General features: G+C 56.6%; 1 protein-coding gene across 3 annotated transcripts; it reads right to left on the bottom strand.

Moving 5' to 3' along the window:
• Positions 1-512: 512 nt before the first annotated feature.
• On the bottom strand, positions 513-19,644 carry LOC136566041 (alpha-taxilin-like). Of its 3 annotated transcripts, XM_066564989.1 has the most exons (21): positions 19,458-19,644; positions 18,323-18,456; positions 16,354-16,668; positions 15,238-15,329; positions 13,926-14,096; positions 12,346-12,540; positions 11,578-11,697; positions 11,323-11,397; positions 10,883-10,975; positions 10,601-10,696; positions 9,926-10,041; positions 5,957-6,105; positions 5,669-5,823; positions 5,005-5,159; positions 4,880-4,902; positions 4,448-4,695; positions 3,927-4,070; positions 3,770-3,829; positions 2,809-3,226; positions 2,111-2,220; positions 513-1,487 (listed from the first exon to the last, which is right to left on the bottom strand). In XM_066564989.1, the coding sequence occupies exons 2-21, from the start codon at positions 18,429-18,431 to the stop codon at positions 1,371-1,373; spliced, it is 2,961 nt and encodes a 986-aa protein (XP_066421086.1). In that variant the 5' UTR covers positions 18,432-18,456; positions 19,458-19,644; the 3' UTR covers positions 513-1,370. The 3 variants fall into 3 exon arrangements, with proteins under 3 accessions (XP_066421086.1, XP_066421085.1, XP_066421084.1); XM_066564988.1 differs by lacking the exons at positions 513-1,487; positions 2,111-2,220; positions 2,809-3,226; ... (5 more) ...; positions 5,669-5,823; positions 5,957-6,105 and adding an exon at positions 8,146-9,547 and having other exon boundaries at positions 9,937-10,041; positions 19,458-19,642; XM_066564987.1 differs by lacking the exons at positions 513-1,487; positions 2,111-2,220; positions 2,809-3,226; ... (6 more) ...; positions 5,957-6,105; positions 19,458-19,644 and adding an exon at positions 18,799-18,976 and having other exon boundaries at positions 9,554-10,041.
• Positions 19,645-20,016: the final 372 nt, after the last annotated feature.

Below are 20,016 nucleotides of genomic sequence, written 5' to 3'. Positions count from 1 at the left end.
ACCCTTCCAAGCAGCCCCTCACTGAGCCCAAACCCTTCTGCCAAGCCCAAACCAAACCCTTCTGGCAATCCCAAACTCTCCTGAGCACCCCAAACCCTCCTGTGCATCCTCCTGCCCACCCCAAACTCTCCTGAGCACCCCAAACCCTCCTGATCACCCCAAACTCTCCTGAGCACCCCAAACCCTCCTGTGCATCCTCCTGCCCACCCCAAACCCTCCCTGCTGAGCCCAGCCCAGCTCCCATGGATGCAGAGGCAGCAGCAGAAGTTGTGGCCACATCCAACACCCCCAGAGCAGCAGGAAGCACAGGGATCTCTGATCCTGCAGGATTTGTCCCCCAGGATCTGATCCTGGCACGTTCCCACCAGGATTTCTGGATCAGCAGCTTGTGTCCCCCCCCTGCCCAGGTCCTGTCACCTCCCTGTCACAGTTTGGGAAGTCCCAAAGGTCCTGTCCTGTCCTGGCCACCTCCCCTCACCCGTGGACACACCAGCGAGCCAGGCAGGAACAGCTTCAGCATCAGGAAAAGATTTTTTTTATTCCCAAAAAATAAAAAGAATTTCAGAATTCCAGAGCAGAAGGATCCACATCTGCAGTGGGGTCAGGGCAGGGGAGCACAGCACCATGGGGAAAGTCCCTGAGGGAGCTGGGATGTCCCTGGATGTCCCTTTGTGAGGGACCTGGGATGTCCCCTCTATGTCCCTTTGTGAGGGACCTGGGATGTCCCTGGATGTCCCTTTCTGATGGATCTGGGATGTCCCTGGATGTCCCTTTGTGAGGGACCTGGGATGTCCCCTCTATGTTCCTTTCTGAGGGACTTGGGATGTCCTTGGATGTCCCTTTGTCAGGGATCTGGGATGTCCCTGGATGTCCCTTTGTGAGGGACCTGGGATGTCCCTGGAGGTCCCTTTCTGATGGACCTGGGATGTCCCTGAGCTGAAGGAATTCCCAAAGCACCAGGTGCTTTCCTGCCTCTGCCCAGGAGAGAATTCCCAGGCAGGAATGAGCCTCATCCCAAGGATCAGGGGCTGGCTCTCCCTCCCCACTCAGCACTCCCAAAAATCCCCTGGGACACCCAGGATAGTGCAGAGCCACCCCAAACCCAGATTCCCCCACGGAATCCCCACAGTTCTGTGGGAAGAGCTCCTTCCTGCAGCTCCAGCTCCTCCACAGCACCTGCTGGGAGTGCCAATCCTCGTGTCCCACCTGGATCCTCCAGCTCAGCCACAGCAGGGATCTCCTGGCAGGGGTGGATCCCTCCAGGACACTCCCCACGGCTGCTGCTGCTCAGTCCTGCTCACACCACACGTCCCCAGCAGGATTTTGTTCCATTTCTCTGGAGTGAGACATCCCCAGCTGTCCCTGTGCCATCAGGGCTGCTGCTGCTGCTGCTGCTGCAGCTCCAGGGCTTCTCCACAGCAGGCCAGGAACTCGGGAATGCTGCTGGGATGGGCAGGAACCCCCAGCTTCTGCTTCAGCAGCAGGAACTGCAGGGACACACAGCCTGCTGTGCACTGCCTTTACACTGCTTCGTATTTCCTATCTATTTATTTACATTTTCCTTTATATCCCTTTATATTTTCTATTTCCTTTTCTATTGTCTTTGATATTTCCTTATATTTTCTATTTTCTTTCTATTTTCTTTTATATTTTCTTTTCTATTTCCTTTTCTATTGTCTTTGATATTTCCTTATATTTTCTATTTTCTTTCTATTTTCTTTTATATTTTCTATTTCCTTTTCTATTGTCTTTGACATTGCTTTATATTTTCTTTCTATTTTCATTTTCTTTGATATTTCCTTTCTATTTTCTTTTATATTCCTTTATATTTTTTCATATTTTCCTTGATATTTCTTTATTTTTATATATATTTTCCTTTCTATTTTCTTTGATATTTCCTTTCTATTTTCTTTGATATTCCTTTATGTTTTTTAATATTTGCCTTGATATTTCTTATTTTTTTTATATTTTCCTTTATATTTTCTTTGATATTTCCTTTATATTTTCTTTGATATCTCCTTTCTATTTTCCTTCATATTCCTCCATATTTCCTTTTCCATTCCCTCCACTCCCCACCCCAGACCCCCAGGTCCCCAGCCCTGTCCCTCACGTGTTTCCTGCTGGCAATGGCCTGTTGGACCCACAGCAGCTCCAGCAGGAGCTGAGTCCTGAGGGCCTGCAGCTCCCAGCGGGGCAGCCCCTGCAGCTCCTCTGGGATTCCTAAAAAAAAAAACAGGAAAAATCCCAAAACTCAGCCCTGTGGGGGCAGCCCCTGCAGCTCCTCTGGGATTCCTGCAAAAAAAAGCAGGAAAAAACCCAAAACTCAGCCCTGTGGGGGCTGCTCCAGCATTCCCAAATATCCCTGAGTTTCTGTGTCCCTCACCTGGGTTTTTGTGTCCCTTGTGTCCCTCACCAGTGGCTCCCAGCTCACTGCTGGCCCTGGCCCACCCCAGGGCTCCCTCTTCTTCCTCAAGGCTCTGAGCAACGCCACACCCCAAATCTGAGGGGTTTTGAGCAGCACCACACCCCAAATCCTCTGGGATTTCTGCCCAAAAACCAGGAAAACCCCAAAGCTCAGCCCTGTGGGAGCTGCTCCAGCCTTCCCAAAATATCCCTGAGTTTTTGTGTCCCTCACCTGGGCTGGCTCCCAGGTGATAACCCCAAAACTCAGCCCTGTGGGAGCTGCTCCAGCCTTCCCAAAATATTCCCAAAATATTTGGTGCCCCTCACCTGGGCTGGCTACCAGGTGAGAACCCCAAAGCTCAGCCCAGCATTCCCAAAATATTCCTGAGTTTCTGTGTCCCTCACCTGGGCTGGCTCCCAGCTCGCTGCTGTCACTGTCCCACTCTAGGGCTCCCTCCTCTTCCTCCTCGGGGCTTTCAGCAGCACCACACCCCAAATCCGGGGGCTTTGGGGTGGTTTTGGGGTTTTTGGGGTTTGGGGTTGTGCCCCGGGGCAGGGGGGCTGAGGGGGGGATGTTCCCACCCCGCTCTGCTCCACCAGGATTCAGCTTCTCCCGGGTTTTTCTGGGAATGGTTTTGTTCTCTGCAGCACCACACCCCAAATCTGGGGGCTTTGGGGGGGGTTTGGCGTTTTTGGGGTTCGGAGGGGGGATGTTCCCACAGCTCCCACCCCGCTCTGCTCCACCAGGATTTGGCTTTTCCTGGTTTTTTCTTTTTTTGTTCTCTGCAGCCTCCCCTGGATCCGAGGGTTTCCCTGGAGAGGGCTGGAAAAGAGGAAAAAAAAAAAGGAAAAGAGGAAAAAAAAATCCCAATACAATGGGAGAGGGAAAAAATATGAGAAAAATATTTTCAAAAAATCAAGAATATGAGAGGAATAGGAAGAAAAAATGAAGATGAATAGGAAGAAAATAGGAAGAAGAAATAAAGGAATATAAAGAAATATAAAAGAAAATATAAAGAAATATAGAGGAATATAAAAGAAAATATAAAGGAAAATATTAAGGAATATCAAAGAAATATCAAAAAAAATATCAAAGAAATATAAAAGAAAATATTAAAATACAATATATACAAGAAAATATAAATAAATTTAAACATACCAAAGAAAATATTAAAATAGAGGAAATATGTAATATATAAAGAAGTATCAAAAATCAAAGAAATATCGAAGAAAATATTACAATAAACAAAATAAAATATATTTTAAAAAATAGAAAGGTCTGGAACATGGCTCTGCTGCTCTGGTTTGAGCCATCCCAAACTTTCCTGGGCTCAGGACAGGTGGGACAGGGAGGGGAATCAATCACCTGGGCAGGCCGGGCTGCACCTGGAGCGCCAAATCCTGCGGGGACAGGGCCGGGAGCGTCCTGCGGGCAGGGGCACACGGTCAGCGCTGCCAAAGGGCACAACCCCCGCCCCGGGGATGCTCCCGGTGCCGCTCCCGGTGCCCCGGGGCTCACGGACCTCGGGGCCGAAGCGCGGCCGCTGCAGAACGCGGCCGCTCCAGCACAGCTGCCTCAGGTCGCCCTCGATCTCCAGCACCACGGCCTCGAACTCCTCCCGCACGCTCCGCAGCCGCCTCCGCAGCAGGAACCCCCTGGCACAGGCCTGGCACGGCCCGAGGAGGACAGCGCTGGAACCGAACCGAACCCAACCGGGCACCGGCACCGAGCGCGGCCGAGCCCGGGCGGCAGCGCCGGCTGCAGCATCGCCCGCCCGGGGGTGCCCTCATGGAGGTGCCCTCATAGAGCTGCCCGCCCGCCCGGGGGTGCCCTCTCACGGGGGTGCCCTCACGAGGGTGCCCTCATGGAGGCGCCCGCCCCGAGGTGCCCCTACGGAGCTGCCCGCCCGCCCGGGGGTGCCCTCACTGCCCGCTCCAGATGTGCCACCCCAGGGGTCTCATCCCGAAGTGCCCCCCAAAGGCCCCATCCACCTCTCCCCTTCCTTTCCCCGCTCCCCGCCGTTCCCCCGGGCCCGTCCCGCACCTGCAGCCGGGTCACGGAGCGCAGGAGCCGCCGCCGCCCCTCAGCCTCAGCCCCGGCCCGCGGGCCCGGCGCGGCCGCCATGGCCCCGGCGCCGCCTGCTGACGTCATCAAACCGCGACCGCCGCCGCCATGGCGGGGACAGGGGCCCGGCCCGGCCCGCGCGGGGCTCCCGGGGGTGGCGGAGACGGGGCCGGGGTCAGGGCCCCGCGTCCTCGGGGTCCGAGCTCTCGGCCAGGTGCAGCTTCTGTCTGAGAGCGGGTCAAGGGGAAGCGCCAGCACCGTCACTGCCACCACTGTCACTGCCACCATCGTCACTGCCACCTCCATTCACTGCCAGCATTGCCACCCATCACCACCATCACTGCCAACCCTGCCACTATCACCACTGCCAGTGCCACCCCTGCCACTGCCACTGTCACCAGCCAAGGATACATGGAACTGCTGAGCTCTTCCAGCTGTGGGAGCAAAGGCAGAGCTGAGGGAGCGGAGGGGACGCCGGGGTGTGCCAGGCCTGGCATGGGACAGGGGTGTCACAGAGGTCACAGGGTGCCACTCACGTGTGCCAGCAGCTGGTCCAGGTTCCTGTCAGCCGCCGCCTTCTTCTGCTCCTCAGGGAGCTCCTCCACGCACACGTCCAGCCCGAAGTGCAGCCGTGCCAGCTTCTCCTGCATCTCCCGCACGTGCTCCAGCTGCTCGAAGGAGCACTCCTTCCCTGGGGGCACCCAGAACCTTCCAGAACATCCCTGGGGAGGCTCCAGCACAGCCCCAGAGCACCTTCCCTGTGGATCAATCCCAGTCCCCAGCCTGTCCCTGCTCTGTGGATCCATCCATCCATCCATCCATCCATCCATCCATCCATCCATCCATCCATCCATCCATCCATCCATCCATCCATCCATCCATCCATCCATCCATCCATCCATCCATCCATCCATCATCTGTTCATCCAGCCCATTCCTTCCCTTCAATCCAACATTTTCCCCATCCCACTCCTTCCCCGTGGATCCAAAATTCCCCAGCCCCAAAATTCCCCAGTCTGCTCCTTCCCTGTGCCCATCCCACCTCATAGATCCCATCCCATGGATCAAACCCCATCTTATCCCATCCCACCACATCCCACCCCATGGATCCCATTCCATGGATCCCATCCCATCCCATCCCATGGATCCAATGGATCCCATTCCATGGTTCCCACCCCACGGACCCCACCCCTTCCCTCACCGAACGCCTGCAGCTTTCCCGAGTGGAAGTCGCTGAGGAGGCTGAGCAGCCCCCGCTCCATCTCGCACACGTCGGACACATCCGTGAGGAAGCTGTGCTGGAGCGGGGCCCCCCGGGAGCCCCCTGCGCCCACCCGTGCCCGCTCCTTGCTGGCCCTGCCGGGGAACGCGGCATCAGCACCGGCACCGGTACCGGCATCAGCATCAGCACCGGCACCGACACCGGTACCTCCCGCTCGGGGCCGCCCCGCTGCCCCCGGTGCCCCCGGTGCCCCCGGGCCGCACTGACCGGCGGGGCCGCGGGCGCTGCCGGGGCGAGGGCAGGGCGGGCAGCGGCAGCGCGAAGGACGCGCTCTTGCTCGGGGGCAGCGGGCGCGGGGCCCCGGCGGGCGGCGGCTGGGCCAGGCAGCTCTGAGGGCTCCGCTTCTTCCTGCGCTCCTCCATGGGGGCGATGGCACCAGGACCGGGACCGAGACCGGGACCGAGACCCGGCGTGCGGCGGACACGGCGTGTGGAGGCTCCTTCCCTGCACGGAGATAACGGGGAGAGGATGCGGCTGCCCGGGGCACGGCGGAGGGGCCGGGGGACCCCAGGGACAGCGGAGGGGCTGGGGGAGCCCCTGGACAAGGGGACACAGCCAGGGGCACCGGGACCTCCGGGTTAAGCAGTGACGCCCACGGGCACCCCGAGCCGCCCCGGGGCTCGCTGGCGGCGGCAGGACCGGAGCAGGAGCTCGGTGCCCGTTCCCGGGGGGCTCCGCTCCCTCCCCGCGCCCGGAGCATCCCCGCAGGAGCTCGGCCGGGGCCTGAACCGCAGCCGCAGCTCTGGCAGGGCCCCGGCGAGATGGAAAAGTGGATTTCGGCCCCAAAACACCCCGGCGAGAGCGGAGCACAGGGGACCGCATGGGGACCGTCACCCCTTTGTCCCGCCGGGCCCCTCCGAGCCCCGCGCGGCGCCGGGACGGGGCAGCTCCGGTGCGGAGCCTCTTTGTCCCCTTTGAACCTTTTGTCCGCAATCTCGGGCCGCCGTCCGGAGCGCCACGGCCGGGACTGACCTGAGCCAGGCCCGCTCCGGCCTCCGGGACCCGATGGACACCCCGACCCCACCGGACACCCCGATCCCGATGCACACCCCGACCCACCGGACGCCCCGATCCCGATGGACACCCCGATCCCGATGGACACCCCGACCCACCGGACACCCCGATCCCGATGGACACCCCGATCCCGATGGACACCCCGACCCACCGGACGCCCCCCGCCCGATGGACACCGTCCGCACAGCCGGGATTTGCATTTAAAGGGAAAGGGAACTTCCTCCGGGAGTTCCCTTTCCCTCCGCAGGATCCGCGGATCCGCGGACGTGACCCGGGATCGGCCCCGGGATCGGCCCCGGGATCAGCCCCGGGATCAGCATCCCGCAGATCGGGAACGGGGCAGGATCCGCTCCCCGAGCCCGCGGAGCCCCCGGGTCGCTCCCGCCGCCCCCCGGCCGCGGCTTTACCCCGAGTCCCCTCCGGTGTCCCCGCGGGCTTCACCCCGAGTCCCCTCCGGTGTCCCCGCAGCGCCGCGGGATCCGTCCCTGCTGGAGCAGCCGGGAAGGGCCTCCAGCCCTGGCGCAGAGCCGGGATTAACAAATCCCGTCCGTCCCCCCCCGTTCCAGCCCGAGCGCGGCTGCTCCTGTAAATCCCGGCAGGATTTTTAACCCATCTTGGACATTCTGGAGCCGATGGGAGCACAAGGGACCAGCCGGGAGGGGGGGGTTGGTACCCCCAGGGCCGGGACCCTCAGGGCTGGTGGCTCTTGGTGGCTGCAGCGTCCCGGGATGGGACATGCCAGGGACTGGGGACACCTGAGCAGGGACGTCCCATCCCCACCGCAGCAAAGCTGTGCAATCCCTGCCAGCCTCCCGCAGCTCATTGCCGGGGAAAGGAGGAGCAGAGCTCTGGGACACGGCAGGAGGAGTTTGTGGGGTTTGGGAGTGGGGCTGTGTGTAGGAAAAGAGCTTGTGGGGATTGGGGTCTGTGTGTAGGAACACAGTTTGTGGGCTTTGGGGTACACAGTTTGTGGGGTTTGGGAGTGGGGTACACAGTTTGTGGGGTTTGGGGTACACAGTTTGTGGGGATTGGAACAGGGGCTGTGTGTAGGAACACAGTTTGTGGGGTTTGGGGGGGGGTTTGGGGTACACAGTTTGTGGGGTTTGGAATTGGGGCTGTGTGCAGGTACAGTTCGTGGGGTTTGGGAGTGGGGTACACAGTTTGTGGGGTTTGGGGTACACAGTTTGTGGGGTTTGGGAGTGGGGTACACAGTTTGTGGGGATTTGGGAGTGGGGCTGCTCCCCAATGAGCCCAGCTGTGAACAGCAGGTGAGCCATGCAGTGCCCAGCTGTGCTGACCAAAGGGCACAGAGGGCACACAGGTGCCCTGCATGAACGTGAGGGGTACAAAGTAAAGAAGAGAGAGACACCAGAGGCAGCAGCGAGGTTGGGAGTGTTTCTATTGGATACAGGATACACACGAGGAGGTTTCTGTACCTTAACAGGGAAAAGACAGAGAAAAAGGGGGTTTGGTGAATTTCTAAGGGGTTTTGCTTTTTCTGCAGTCCGGATGTCAGCAGCAGCCCTGCTCAGCCTGGCTGGGTTACATTCATGGATCAGCCCAGAGGAACCAGCAGGGGCTGGAAGACAAAGCCACCACAGCTCCAGGGACTGTCCCAGTGCATGTCCAGCAGGGCTCTGTGGAGCCTCAGAGCCCGTCCATGCTGCCCTCCTCAGATCTGGATTCCCAGGAGGAAAAGGAGATGTGGAGGCAGGTCCTTCATGGAGGGGAGATGTGAGAGCAGCTGTGGTGCCAGAGGAGAGTCCCAGAGGGATCCACTGGATACACCCAGGGTGGGGATCAGCTCCCAGCACGAGGGAGGCAATGCTGGGAGTGAAGTCTGTCACAAACAGAAGCTGCAGCGAGGTTCCAAGCGAGCCGAGTCTTCCAAAAGATCAGGGAAAGACAAAGTCCTGACAAACCAAGGAAAATCCCAAACCCCGGTGCCAGCAGGTGCCACAGCTGTCCCCAAACTCCCTCCCAGCACACGCAGGCCCCTGGGGTGAGGCAGCACTGGGGAGATGCTGTTCCAAGCAGGGAGGGAAAGCAGAGGTGGGGCTGGGGTAGCACAGGCACCCCCAGGAGCAGCCCCAGGTGCAATCCAGGAGCTGATCCCGGCTGGAGCAGCAGCTCCAGGAGCTCACACAGCTCCAGGAGCTCACACAGCTCTGAGGTTTGATCTGATCCTCCTGCAGCCCCAGCTCCGTGGATGCCTCCAGGGCCGGGGGGCACCTCCCCAGACCCTGTGCACAACGATGCAAACACTTGGGAATGAGACCTTTGGGATAACTGTTTAATACACTTTGTGCACGTGTGCGTTCAGCAAAGAGGCAACTGTGAATTATAAGGCGGTTTTGAGATTAGCAGGGCCTGGCAAGAGCAAAAAATTCCCAAGGGTGGGACCAGGCACCCCCTTTTGCTGCTTCTCCTGGTCCCCATTGCAGACACAGAGCCCACGGAGAGCAGGGAACGGCCTCTTGTGCCCTCAGCTCACACACGAGCTGCCAGCAGAGCCAGACCAGGAGCTCCCTCCTGCCTGGCAGGGGGAAGAGGGAGAATCCAGTGCTGGGAATGTTCTGGAATTCTCCCAGCTCTGCTGTCACTTCAGGGTGGAGTCCTTGTGATGGTGGAGGCGTGTCCTTTGTCCCTGTGCTTGTCCCTGCCAGTGACCAGGTCCTTTAGTGAGAGGGACAATCAGCTGAGGCTCCATATTTTCAATATTCACACGGCAGGGAGCTGGGCCCTTCTGCTTCTTATGGATATCCATAGATATAAAGTGTTGCCCTGCACATTTTTATATATCTTATATATATATATATGTATATATATATATAAAATCTTAAAAAAAAAACCCTCCAAAAACCTAAACTAGGAAATCTCCCATCCCCAGGAGGGCTGTGTCCTGTCCTTTCCCAGCTGTCCCAGGACAGGGAGAGTGGAATCTAAAGCAGCTCCCAGGTCACCCTCCCTCCCCCAGCTGGGGCTCAGTCAGTGCCCTGCTCAGTCCCGCTCTGCCCTGCTGCCCCCGTGCTCAGTTCTGCCAGGGCTCCTGTGGGATCCGGGCTCTGTGGGGCCTTTCCTGGGCTCAGGGAGTCTGGAGCTGCCTCAGAGCTGTCCCGTGGTGGCTCCTTCAGGGGCTCCAGCAGCTCAGTGTGGGCACACAGGTCCTGCACCTTCTTGTTGAGGTCGTTGCGCTCCGTCTGCAGCGCCCGGCACAGCTTCTCCAGGCGCTGGATCTTCACCTGCAGCCCCTCCAGCTCCTTGTCCCGCAGGGTTTTCTGCAGGAGAGAGGCACAGAGGGAGAGCTGAAACCTCAAAAGGGACAGGAGAGAACGGGGACAGGTTTGAAATGCAGGGAGGGCAGGGTTAGGTGGGATCTTGGCTGGCACAGGGTGCTCCAGCTCCTTGTCCCGCAGGGTTTTCTGCAGGGAGAGAGGCACAGAGGGAGATGTGGAACCCCAGAGGGAACGGAGGGGATAGGGACAGGTTTGAAATGCAGGGAGGGCAGGGTTAGGTGGATATTGGGATGGAATTCCTGCCTGTGAAGGTGGGCAGGCCCTGGCACAGGGTGCCCAGAGAGGCTGTGGATCCCTGAAGTGTCCAAGGCCAGGCTTGGAGAAACCTGGGATAACTGAAGGTGTCCCTGCCCACGGCAGGGGTGGAATGGGATGAACTTTCAACCCAAACCATTCCATGACTGATTCTGGGGAAACCAAGCAAACCCTCAGCACCCAAAGCACCAAGGAGCTTCCTCCTCCCTCTGCCCTCACAGAGCACGAGGCAGGGCCTGTCCTGTCCCCATCCCACCCTCCCCAGCTGCTCCAGAGCCTCCCTCACCTCCTCTGCCATCTCCAGCAGGGCCTTGTTGCTGCTCTCCCAGCGGGAGCGGTACATGGTGGTCTCCTTCTCCAGCTTCTTGATTTTCTTGGTCATCTACAGAAGCACAGAAAGGGCACAAATCGAGTCACAAAATGTCCTGATCCCCACAGGGATCAAAAGAAACAAACCCCAGGGAGAGCAGTGCAGTGACATCCCACAGGTCCTCATGTGTCACCCCAGACTTTGGGTGTAGACCTAAAATTAATGAAATTTGGAGCAGGGGGAAAAAGCATCACCCACCTTCTCCATCTCCTGTTTGAACGTTGTGAACACTTCACTGCTTTTGGAAAGGGTGTTCTGGAACTCCTCAAACTTCTCAGTGTACAGAGCCAGCTGTGGGGAGACACAGGGAGCTCATGGCACCAGGGCCTGCAGAGGGGAGAGCCCAGCCAGGGCTGAGCTGCTGCCCTGGGACAAGGACAAACAGCAGGAGCTGCTCTGCCAAAGGCAAATTCTGTCCCAGGGAAACATCCTGAGAGCACAGAGTTCCACAAACTCCTCCTGGCTGATCCCCTGACTGCTCCCAGCACTGGGAAACAACCCCTGAACAAAGTCTCAGCTCATAAAACCAAAGCCAGCAGGGATCCTGCCCCTCTGTTTTCCAGATTAAAGAGCTTTGGGTTGTTCAGGGAGGGAAGGAGGGAAATCCCCAAACAAGACAAGCTGAGCAGGGAACTCACCTGCTGCTTGAGGTGGGTCTCCTGCTGCTTCATCAGCTCACACATCCTCTGTGATTCCACAGCTTCCTTCAGCAGCTGGGGAAGGAGAGCAAAGGAATTACCTGGGAATGCTCCTGGCCCAGCCCTGCTCAGGAGAGGCACGAGGAGCACAGCAGGGCTCCAGCCTGGCTCCTGGACCTGCCAAGATCTGGGACAACACCCAGGGATCCACACTAAGACCCCAAAAGTGCCTCAATCAACTGCTCCAACACTTACAAAATCCTTCTCCCGCTGGTGCCTCTCCTCTGCCTCCTTCAGCATCTCCTGGGCCTGCTGCAGTTTGGCATCCACCAGCTGCTGCTGCAGCTCCTTGTGCTTGAACACCTTGTCAATGTGCTGCAGGGGGAACAGCACAGCTCAGGGCACACCCAGAGCACCAGGAAAGGCTCCCAGTCCTGACCACAAAATTCCTCTGCCTGCCCTGAAGGCCTCCAGCCCCTGCCTGGGGGGCTCAGAGTCAAAACCAGCTGTGCCTTTGATTTTAGCCCTTAGAATAAACAATTCCCACCTTTGCATGAAGAATTACAAGTCAAGAGAGTTTAGGCAGAATGACAGTGAATTTATCACAGGGTGTAAAATAGATTTTTTTGGGGTTTTTAGAATGAGAGTTCAAGAAGCAAGATAGACTGGACACACTTGGATTCTTCTTTCTCCTTCTTCTTCTTAGTCTCCACCTCCCACTGTGATGGTGGCACTTTTAGATTAGTTTAGAGTAGAAGCTCACTGTCTAACATAGGTAATAGGCATTAAGAAGTTATAGTAAATATTGTACATGTAGTTTTTAGTATAAAAAGATAACACCAGTGTGCCTCAACCCTGCCAGACACACCTAGGGCGAGTCAGAGAAATAATGCTATAAATAAGAAATAATAAACAATAAACACAAAAGAACCCTGACTCTGTCAACTGCCAGGCTAAGAAAAAGAAGTTTTCTGTATCTCAGCGTGCCTGTGGCCATGAGAGGCTGTGGAGAAGCTGACCCACCTCCTCCCTGAGCTCGTACTGCTCGATGAGCTTCTTGAGCCTCTCGGCCAGCTCCATGTTCTCCTGGCGCAGCTTCGAGTTGCGCTCGTTGTGCTGCTCCATCTGCAGCTGGATGTCGTTCAGGGTCACCTGGAAGTGAGAGGTCACCTCCTTCCTCTTCTCCTCCTCCTCCCTGGCACGCTGGACGCCCTCCTCCTGCAGCAGGGATGGGGCAGGTAAGGGAGGGACTCCCCAAACTTATGTTTCCAACCTATCTGGTCTCCCGTTATTCCTTATATCCATCCCAAAACGATGTCCTTATGTCCACCACAAAACCTTCCTAAAACTGTGTTCACAACCCATTCAGCCTCCCATTACTCCTTATTTCCATCAGGAAAACTTCCCAAAATTACTCCTTATATCCATAAGAAAAACCTCCCAAAATGATGTCCTTATAACCATCAGGAAATCTTCCCAAAATGATGTTCACAACCCATTCAGCCTCCTGTTATTCCTTATATCCACAAGAAAAACTTCCCAAAATTATGTTCCCAACTTATCCATCCTCCCATTATTCCTTCTATCCCTCAGAAAAACTTCCCAAAATTATATTCCCAACCCATTCAGCCTCCTTATATCTTTAAGAAAAACTTCCCAAAATTATGTTCTTACATCCATCAGGAAAACTTCCCTAAATGTTCCTAACCCATTCAGCCTCATTCCTTATATCCATGAGGAAAATTTCCCAAAATTATGTTCTTATTTCCATCAGGAAAACCTTCCAAAATTATGTTCTCAATGAATTCAGCCTCCCATTATTCCTTATTTCCATAAGAAAAACTTCCCTAAATGATTTTCCCAACCCATCCAGCCTCCCATTATTCCTTATAAGAAAAACTTCCCAAAATGCTGTTCTTACATCCATGAGGAAAACTTCCCAAAATTATGTTCCAAATCAATTCAGCCTCCCATTATTCCTTATTTCCATAAGAAAAATTTCCCTAAATGCTGTTTTTACATCCATCAGGAAAATTTGCCTAAATGTTCCTAACCCATTCAGCCTCCTGTTATTCCTTGTATCCCTCAGGAAAACTTCCCAAAATTATGTCCTTATATCCCTCAGGAAAACTTCCCAAATGATGTTCCTAATCCACTCAGCCTCCCATTATTCCTTATATCATCAGGAATGGATATAAGGAATCCCAAGATGATGTTCCCACCCCACTCAGCCTCCCACGACTCCTTCCACCCCTCAGGAAAGGACTCTGGGCTCTCCCCCTTCCCTCCCTCCAGGGCACAAACCCTGAGACACCACCTCAGACACTGCAGGCAATGATGGCCCAACCCCAAACCCCAAACCCCAAACCCCAAACCCTGCCCCAGAGGGGTGAGGGTGCCCAGATGGCCCCCGGGGAGCAGCCCAGGGGTAGGGCAGGATGAGGGAGCACCCTGAGGGTGCGGTTGTGTCTCTGCAGCTCCCGGCACAGGCTCTCCAGCTTGCTGCGTGCCAGGATGGCCTCAATCTGCAGGTGATCCACCCCAAAACCACCCCAAACCCCAAACCCTGCCCTGCCCCAGAGCGGGGGCACCCCTGGGAGCACCTTGAGGGTGCGGTTGTGCCTCTGCAGCTCCCGGCACAGGCTCTCCAGCTTGCTGCGTGCCAGGATGGCCTTGCTGTGCTCGCTCTGCAGGTGATCCTTCTCCTGCACCAGCTGGCTCTGCTTCTTCTGCAGCATCCTCATCTGCTTCTGCGAGGTCCTGTGCTCCTCCAGCTGCGACAGGGCAGAGCACAGGCTAGGGGGGCAGCAGGGCAGAGGTGTCCCCATGAGGGGACACCATGTACCCTGCTGAGGGGACACCTGAGGGGACACCATGTACCCTGCTGAGGGGACACCTGAGGGGACGCCATTTACCCTCCTAAGGGGACACCATCTTCCTTCCTGAGGGAACACCATCTCCCCCCCTGAGGGGACGCCATCTTCCTTCCTGAGGGGACACCTGAGGGGACACCATGTACCCTGCTGAGGGGACACCTGAGGGGACGCCATTTACCCTCCTAAGGGGACACCATCTTCCTTTCTGAGGGGGCACCATCTCCCCCCCTGAGGGGACGCCATCTTCCTTCCTGAGGGGACACCATCAGCTCCCCTGAGGAGACACCATTTACCCTCCTAAGGGTAAATGCTCAGGGTGTTCAGGGTCTCCATCTTCCTTCCTGAGGGGACACCTGAGGGGACGCCATCTTCCTTTCTGAGAGGACACCATCTCCCCCCCTGAGGGGACGCCATCTTCCTTTCTGAGGGGACACCATCTCCCCCCCTGAGGGGACGCCATCTTCCTTCCTGAGGGGACGCCTGAGGGGACAGCATTTACCCTCCTAAGGGGACACCATCAGCACCCCTGAGGGGACACTTGAGGGGACACCATCCTCCCCCTGAGGGGACACTATCTGGCTGTGTGTCCCAAGGCCAGCAGGTTTGTGACGCCTCAGGGCAGAGCAGCAGTGACACAGAGCCCAAGGGCTTTTCCTTTTCTCCTTCCTCAATTCCCACCCTGCTGGAATTGGAAGGAGCTCCACGCTCCCCCAGCACAGGGAAAAGCCACCCATGGGGCACTTTGGACATGCACAGGCAGCCCCAAACCTCCTCCAGCTCCACATCCATGCTTGGAACTCCACCTTGGCTCTGGTTAAACGTGGGATCAGGCTTTGTGTGGCTCAAACTGAGCTCCTCTTGCACCCAGATTTGCCAAAATCCCTTCCACAAACACCACCAGGCTTCACCCAGCAACACCCACCCTCTCCTGGGCAGGGATGCAGCCCTGCAGGGATGCCAGGACACCACAAAACTCCAGTGTGACCCTGGAATGTCCCTCTCAAAGGGCTCTCCTGCCTCCCCCAGCCCCAGCACTCACCAGCTCAGCGTATTTCTTGCACAGAGCTGCCAGTTTCTCCTCTGATGTGCTCAGGGTGTTCAGGGTCTGCATCAGCAAAGTGATTTCCTTGCCTGGAAGGGGAATGATGTAATAAATGGCATAAAAATGGCTTTACACAGAGATCTGGCTTGGAAAGGTGGAAAAAGGAGGGGCTGAGCAGGTTCCCAGTGCATTCCCAGGATCTCCCCATGGTGGAAGAACAGCTGGAGCAGCTGGATTTTGTTGATTTTGGAGGGGAAAACCATCCCTGGGCTGGCTGGAGCCAGCTGTGCCCAGCAGAAGACAAACCCATAGAATTCAGAGGCTGCACTGGGTGCAGAACAGAATGGGAGGATGCTCCCAAACACATCAAGGCTCTGACTTCCCCCAGTGGATAAAACGCACTTATCCCCAATTTTATCCACCTTAAATGGACAAAATCCATTTATCCATGCACTGATATCCTCAGGAACAGGTGGAGCAGGGAATCCTTCCCCTAAACCCTTGGGGAGCTGGGAATCCTTCCCCATAACCCCTGAGGAACAGGGAATCCCCTATCTAAACCCTTAGGGAGCAGAGAATCCTTAATCTAAACCCTTGAGGAGCTGGGAATCCTTCCCCTAAACCCCTGAGGAGCTGGGAATCCTTCCCCATAACCCTTGGGGAGCAGGAAATCTTTCCCCATAACCCTTGGGGAGCAGAGAATCCTTCACCTAAACCTTTGGGGAGCTGGGAATCCTTCACTTAAACCCTTGAGGAGCTGGGAATCCCTTATCTAAACCCTTGGGGAGCAGGGAATCCTTCCCCATAACCCTTGGGGAGCAGAGAATCCTTCATTTAAACCCCTGAGGAGTTGGAAATCCCTCACCTAAACCCTTGGGGAGCAGAGATTCCTTCCCCTAAACCCCTGAGGATTTGGAAATCCCTCACCTAAACCCTTGGGGAGCAGGGAATCCTTCATCTAAACCCCTGAGGATTTGGAAATCCCTCACCTAAACCCTTGGGGAGCAGGGAATCCTTCATCTAAACCCCTGAGGAGTTGGAAATCCCTCACCTAAACCCTTGGGGAGCAGAGAATCCTTCCCCTAAACCCCTGAGGAGTTGAACATCTCTCACCTAAACCCTTGGCTTTCTTTTTCTCCTGAGTTTTCTTCTGGTCCCTGTCCCCAGCGTCCTCTCCAGGCCGGAACTCCTCGCTGCCCTTGGAGTTCTCCTTCTCGCCGTTGATCTCGGGGCCCCCCGGCTCCTGCTCCCCGTTCCTGGGGGAGTCACTGCGGCCCTTGTCGGGCTCCTCGGGGGTTTCCCCGTGCCCCCCATCCTCCCCTGGGTTCTCCTGGCTGGCATCCACACAGTAGGTGCTCAGGATGTCCTCCAGCTGCCGGCTCAGCTCCTCTGAGACGTCGCGAGAGGATTTGGGATCCTCCTGGGGAGCTGGGAGGGCAAAACGAACAGAAAAATGGATTCATTAATTGGTTTGTTCTCCTCCAGCCAGCTCTCATAAGCTCCTGGAGGTTTATATCACACCCAAGATAGCTCAGCTACCTTAGAAGGTATAAAATCAGCAGGATGGGTTCTGTGGGAGTGTTGGAAACCAAGCCCCTGACATCTGTCAAAAGGGAGAATTTCCCCTCTCCCTTCTTCATTTTTTTTTTTTTTTGTGTGTGAGCTTGGAGCTTTTTAGCATGAGAATGGATTTGAAACCTGGGTAAGAGCAGCTGGGGATGGAGCAGGCAGAACATCCTGGCAGCAGGCAGGAGAGGGGAACTCCTCCAGGAAAACAGAAATAGGGGAAAAATCAGACTTAATAAAAGGCAAAATAACAAAACTCTTTACAGAGAAAAACCCAGCCAGGTGCAAGAGGTTCTTGCTCCTGGTAAAACACCTCACAAAAGCAATTAGTTTCTTTGTTCTCTTCTTTTTCTACTAAATTGCTCAGGCAATTTTTTTGCTCCTGTCCAATTGTCCATCCTTACGTTTGTGGTGAAGTCCCCCAAGTCCTATGAGATTTCTTTTTACCTAATTAAAGAGAGAAACTTCTGAGCTTATTTCCTTTTTAAGGGGACAAAAGACACTTTTGTCACTCCATCAAGGGGGCACATTCCTATAAATTGGGATTTTTTCCCCCCTTCCTCTCACCCTGCAGGAAACAGGGGGTTTTTCCTGGCTGGATTTGCAGCAGGATAAATTGCTTTGTTCCATGCCCAACAGCCTCTCCTTTGATCAGCAGAGCATGACCAAGCCCCTGACATCTGTCAAGAGGAAGAATTCCCCCCTCTCCCCTCTATTTTTTTTTTAAAGGAAAGCAGGTTGTGTGTGAGTTTTCCCCCCCTCCAGAGGAATTGGAAGCTCCAGGGCTGGGATTTTTAGCATGAGAATGGATCTGAAACCTGGGTAAGAGCAGCTGGGATCAAACCAGGATGGAGCAGGCACAAAATCCTGGCAGCAGGCAGGAGAGGGCAACTCCTCCAGGATGCACACACAATAAAATAGGGAAAAAAACCCACAGTTTTCTGCTCTGGAAAACCAGGATTTTCTGCCCAGGAAAACCAGAATTCTCTGCCCAGGAAAACCAGGATTTTCTGGCCTGGAAAACCAGGATTTTCTCACCAGGAAACCCAGGATTTTCTGGCCAGGGAAACCAGGATTCTCTGCCCTGGAAAACCAGGATGTTCTGGCCTGGAAAACCAGGATTTTCTACCCAGGGAAACCAGGATCCTCTGCCCAGGGAAACCTGGATTTTTCTGCCCAGGGAAACCTGGAATTTCTGGCCTAGAAAAATCACAGTTTTCTGGCCTGGAAACCCAGGATTTTCTGCCCTGGAAAACTGCAACTTTCTGCCCAGGAAACTCAGGATTTTCTGCCTGGAAAAACAGGATTTTCTGCCCAGGATTTTCTGCCCTGGAAAACCAGGATCTTCTAGCTTGGAAACCCACAATTTTCTGCCCAGGAAACCCGGGATTTTCTGGCCTGGAAACCCAAGATTTTCTGCCCTTGAAAAGCCACAATTTTCTGCCCTGGAAAACCAGGATTCTCTGCCTGGAAACCCAATATTTTCTGGCCTGGAAAACCAGGATTTTCTCCCCACCTTCTGGGGGAGCTGCAGCCTCTGGCGAGTCTCCCTCTTCCAGCCCCATCCCGCTGCTCGTTCTGGAAGGACGTGGAGCTGCCTTGGTCTCCACTCCCTGGTTCTTCATCACAGCCTTTGCACCCTGTCAGGCTCTGCAGAGACAGAAGGGAGAGGTTTTGAGGACATCTGCAGGATTTTAGGAGTCATCAGCCCTGGCTGGCAGGAAGGAGCCTGTTCTCAGCAGCAGCTCAGTGCTGAGGAAAGCATCTCTTGATTCCCAGTTTGTGTCAGGATAATTCCTGGTGGAATCTCCCTCTGGAGCAAGGCAGCACCTCCCAACCCACAGATAACAGGATTTTCCCACTGGGAACATCCCCTCAGCCCTTCCCAAGTCTGGGATTTCAAACCTGACCCAGAAATCAGAGCTGGCACAGCACAGAGGTCAATTCCTGCTGAATTCCCTGGCTGAAATCCCAGCTCATCCTCATCCTCACCTCTGAGGGGTTTGGATGTTCTCAGCTTTCCCATTATCACCCTAATGAGGAGCTGGGGGTGCTGCTCCTGCTGGTCCCGAGGGAAAGAAGGGTCCCCGGTTATACTGGGAGTTACCGGCGTTCCGGGAAGGGAAACCCGCGGGCACAGCGGCGGCAGAGCCCGACCCACGTGTGGGTGTCCGGGCAGCGCCCTTCACCTTCACCGGCACCTGCCCCGCGCCCCGGGCGCTCCTTTTCCGCTGCTGCACCCGCGCAGCTCCGGGGCCAGAACCGGGGCACGGGGGCGAGAACCGGGGGGCCAGAACCGGGGTACGGGGGACGATAACCGGGCCACGGGGGCGATAATAACCGGGATACAGGGGCGATAACCGGGATACGGAGGTGATAATAACCGGGGTACGGGGGGGGGGGATAACAGGGTTCGGGGGTGACCCAGCCCCGCAGCCCCCCGGAGCCCCCGGCCCATGGCTCCCTCGGCACCGGCAGCCCCGGTCCGCCAAGCCCAGCCCCGCTGCCCCCGTTCCAGCGGGACCCGGCCCCCCCCAGCCCCGTTATGGCCCCGGGCGCGGCCGAGCCCCCGGTGCAGCCTCTGCCTCCCCCCCGGTTAAAGCGGCCCGGCCCTGCCCCCTCCCCGAACCGCCGTGACGTCACGCGCGCACCCCGTGACGTCAGCGCCGGCGGTCTGACGCAGGTGTCGCCTCACTCCTCAGCCAACGGGCGCGCAGGGCCCGGCGGGGGCCCGGCGCATCGGCGGGGCGCTGGGTGCCGGTGCCCGGCCGGTGCCGCTGTGGCGGCGGTTGTGGCGGTTCCGGCGGTACCGGCGCTGAGGGAGCGGCTCGGCCCGGGGCCTCCAACGGCCGCGCGTGCGCCCGCCCGCGCCGCCGCCCAATCAGCGCCCGCCGCGCGGGGGCTGCCGGGAAGCACCGGGGAGACGCGGCAAGCGCGGCGGGAGGCGCTGAGGGCACTACAGCTCCCGGCATGCTCCGCGAGAGAGCGGCCACAGGAACTACAGCTCCCGGCATGCTCAGCGCGGGGCCCACCACAGGAACTCCAGCTCTGTAGGGCTCGAAGAAGAGGATGAGGAAGAGGAGGAGGAGGAAGGGAAGAGGGAAAGAAACTGTATCCTACAACTACCGTCATGCCCCGCGGTTGGGAAAGAAGAGGATGAGAAGGGAGACTGTGGCCTACAACTCCCAGCATGCCTGGCGCATCCCTGAG

The sequence above is a fragment of the Molothrus aeneus genome, chromosome 23 (genome assembly GCF_037042795.1).
Source record: "Molothrus aeneus isolate 106 chromosome 23, BPBGC_Maene_1.0, whole genome shotgun sequence".
NCBI classification, from domain to species: Eukaryota; Metazoa; Chordata; class Aves; order Passeriformes; family Icteridae; genus Molothrus; species Molothrus aeneus.
The sequence above is the reverse complement of the archived record's forward strand: the minus strand, read 5'-3'. Positions and strand labels throughout refer to the sequence as shown.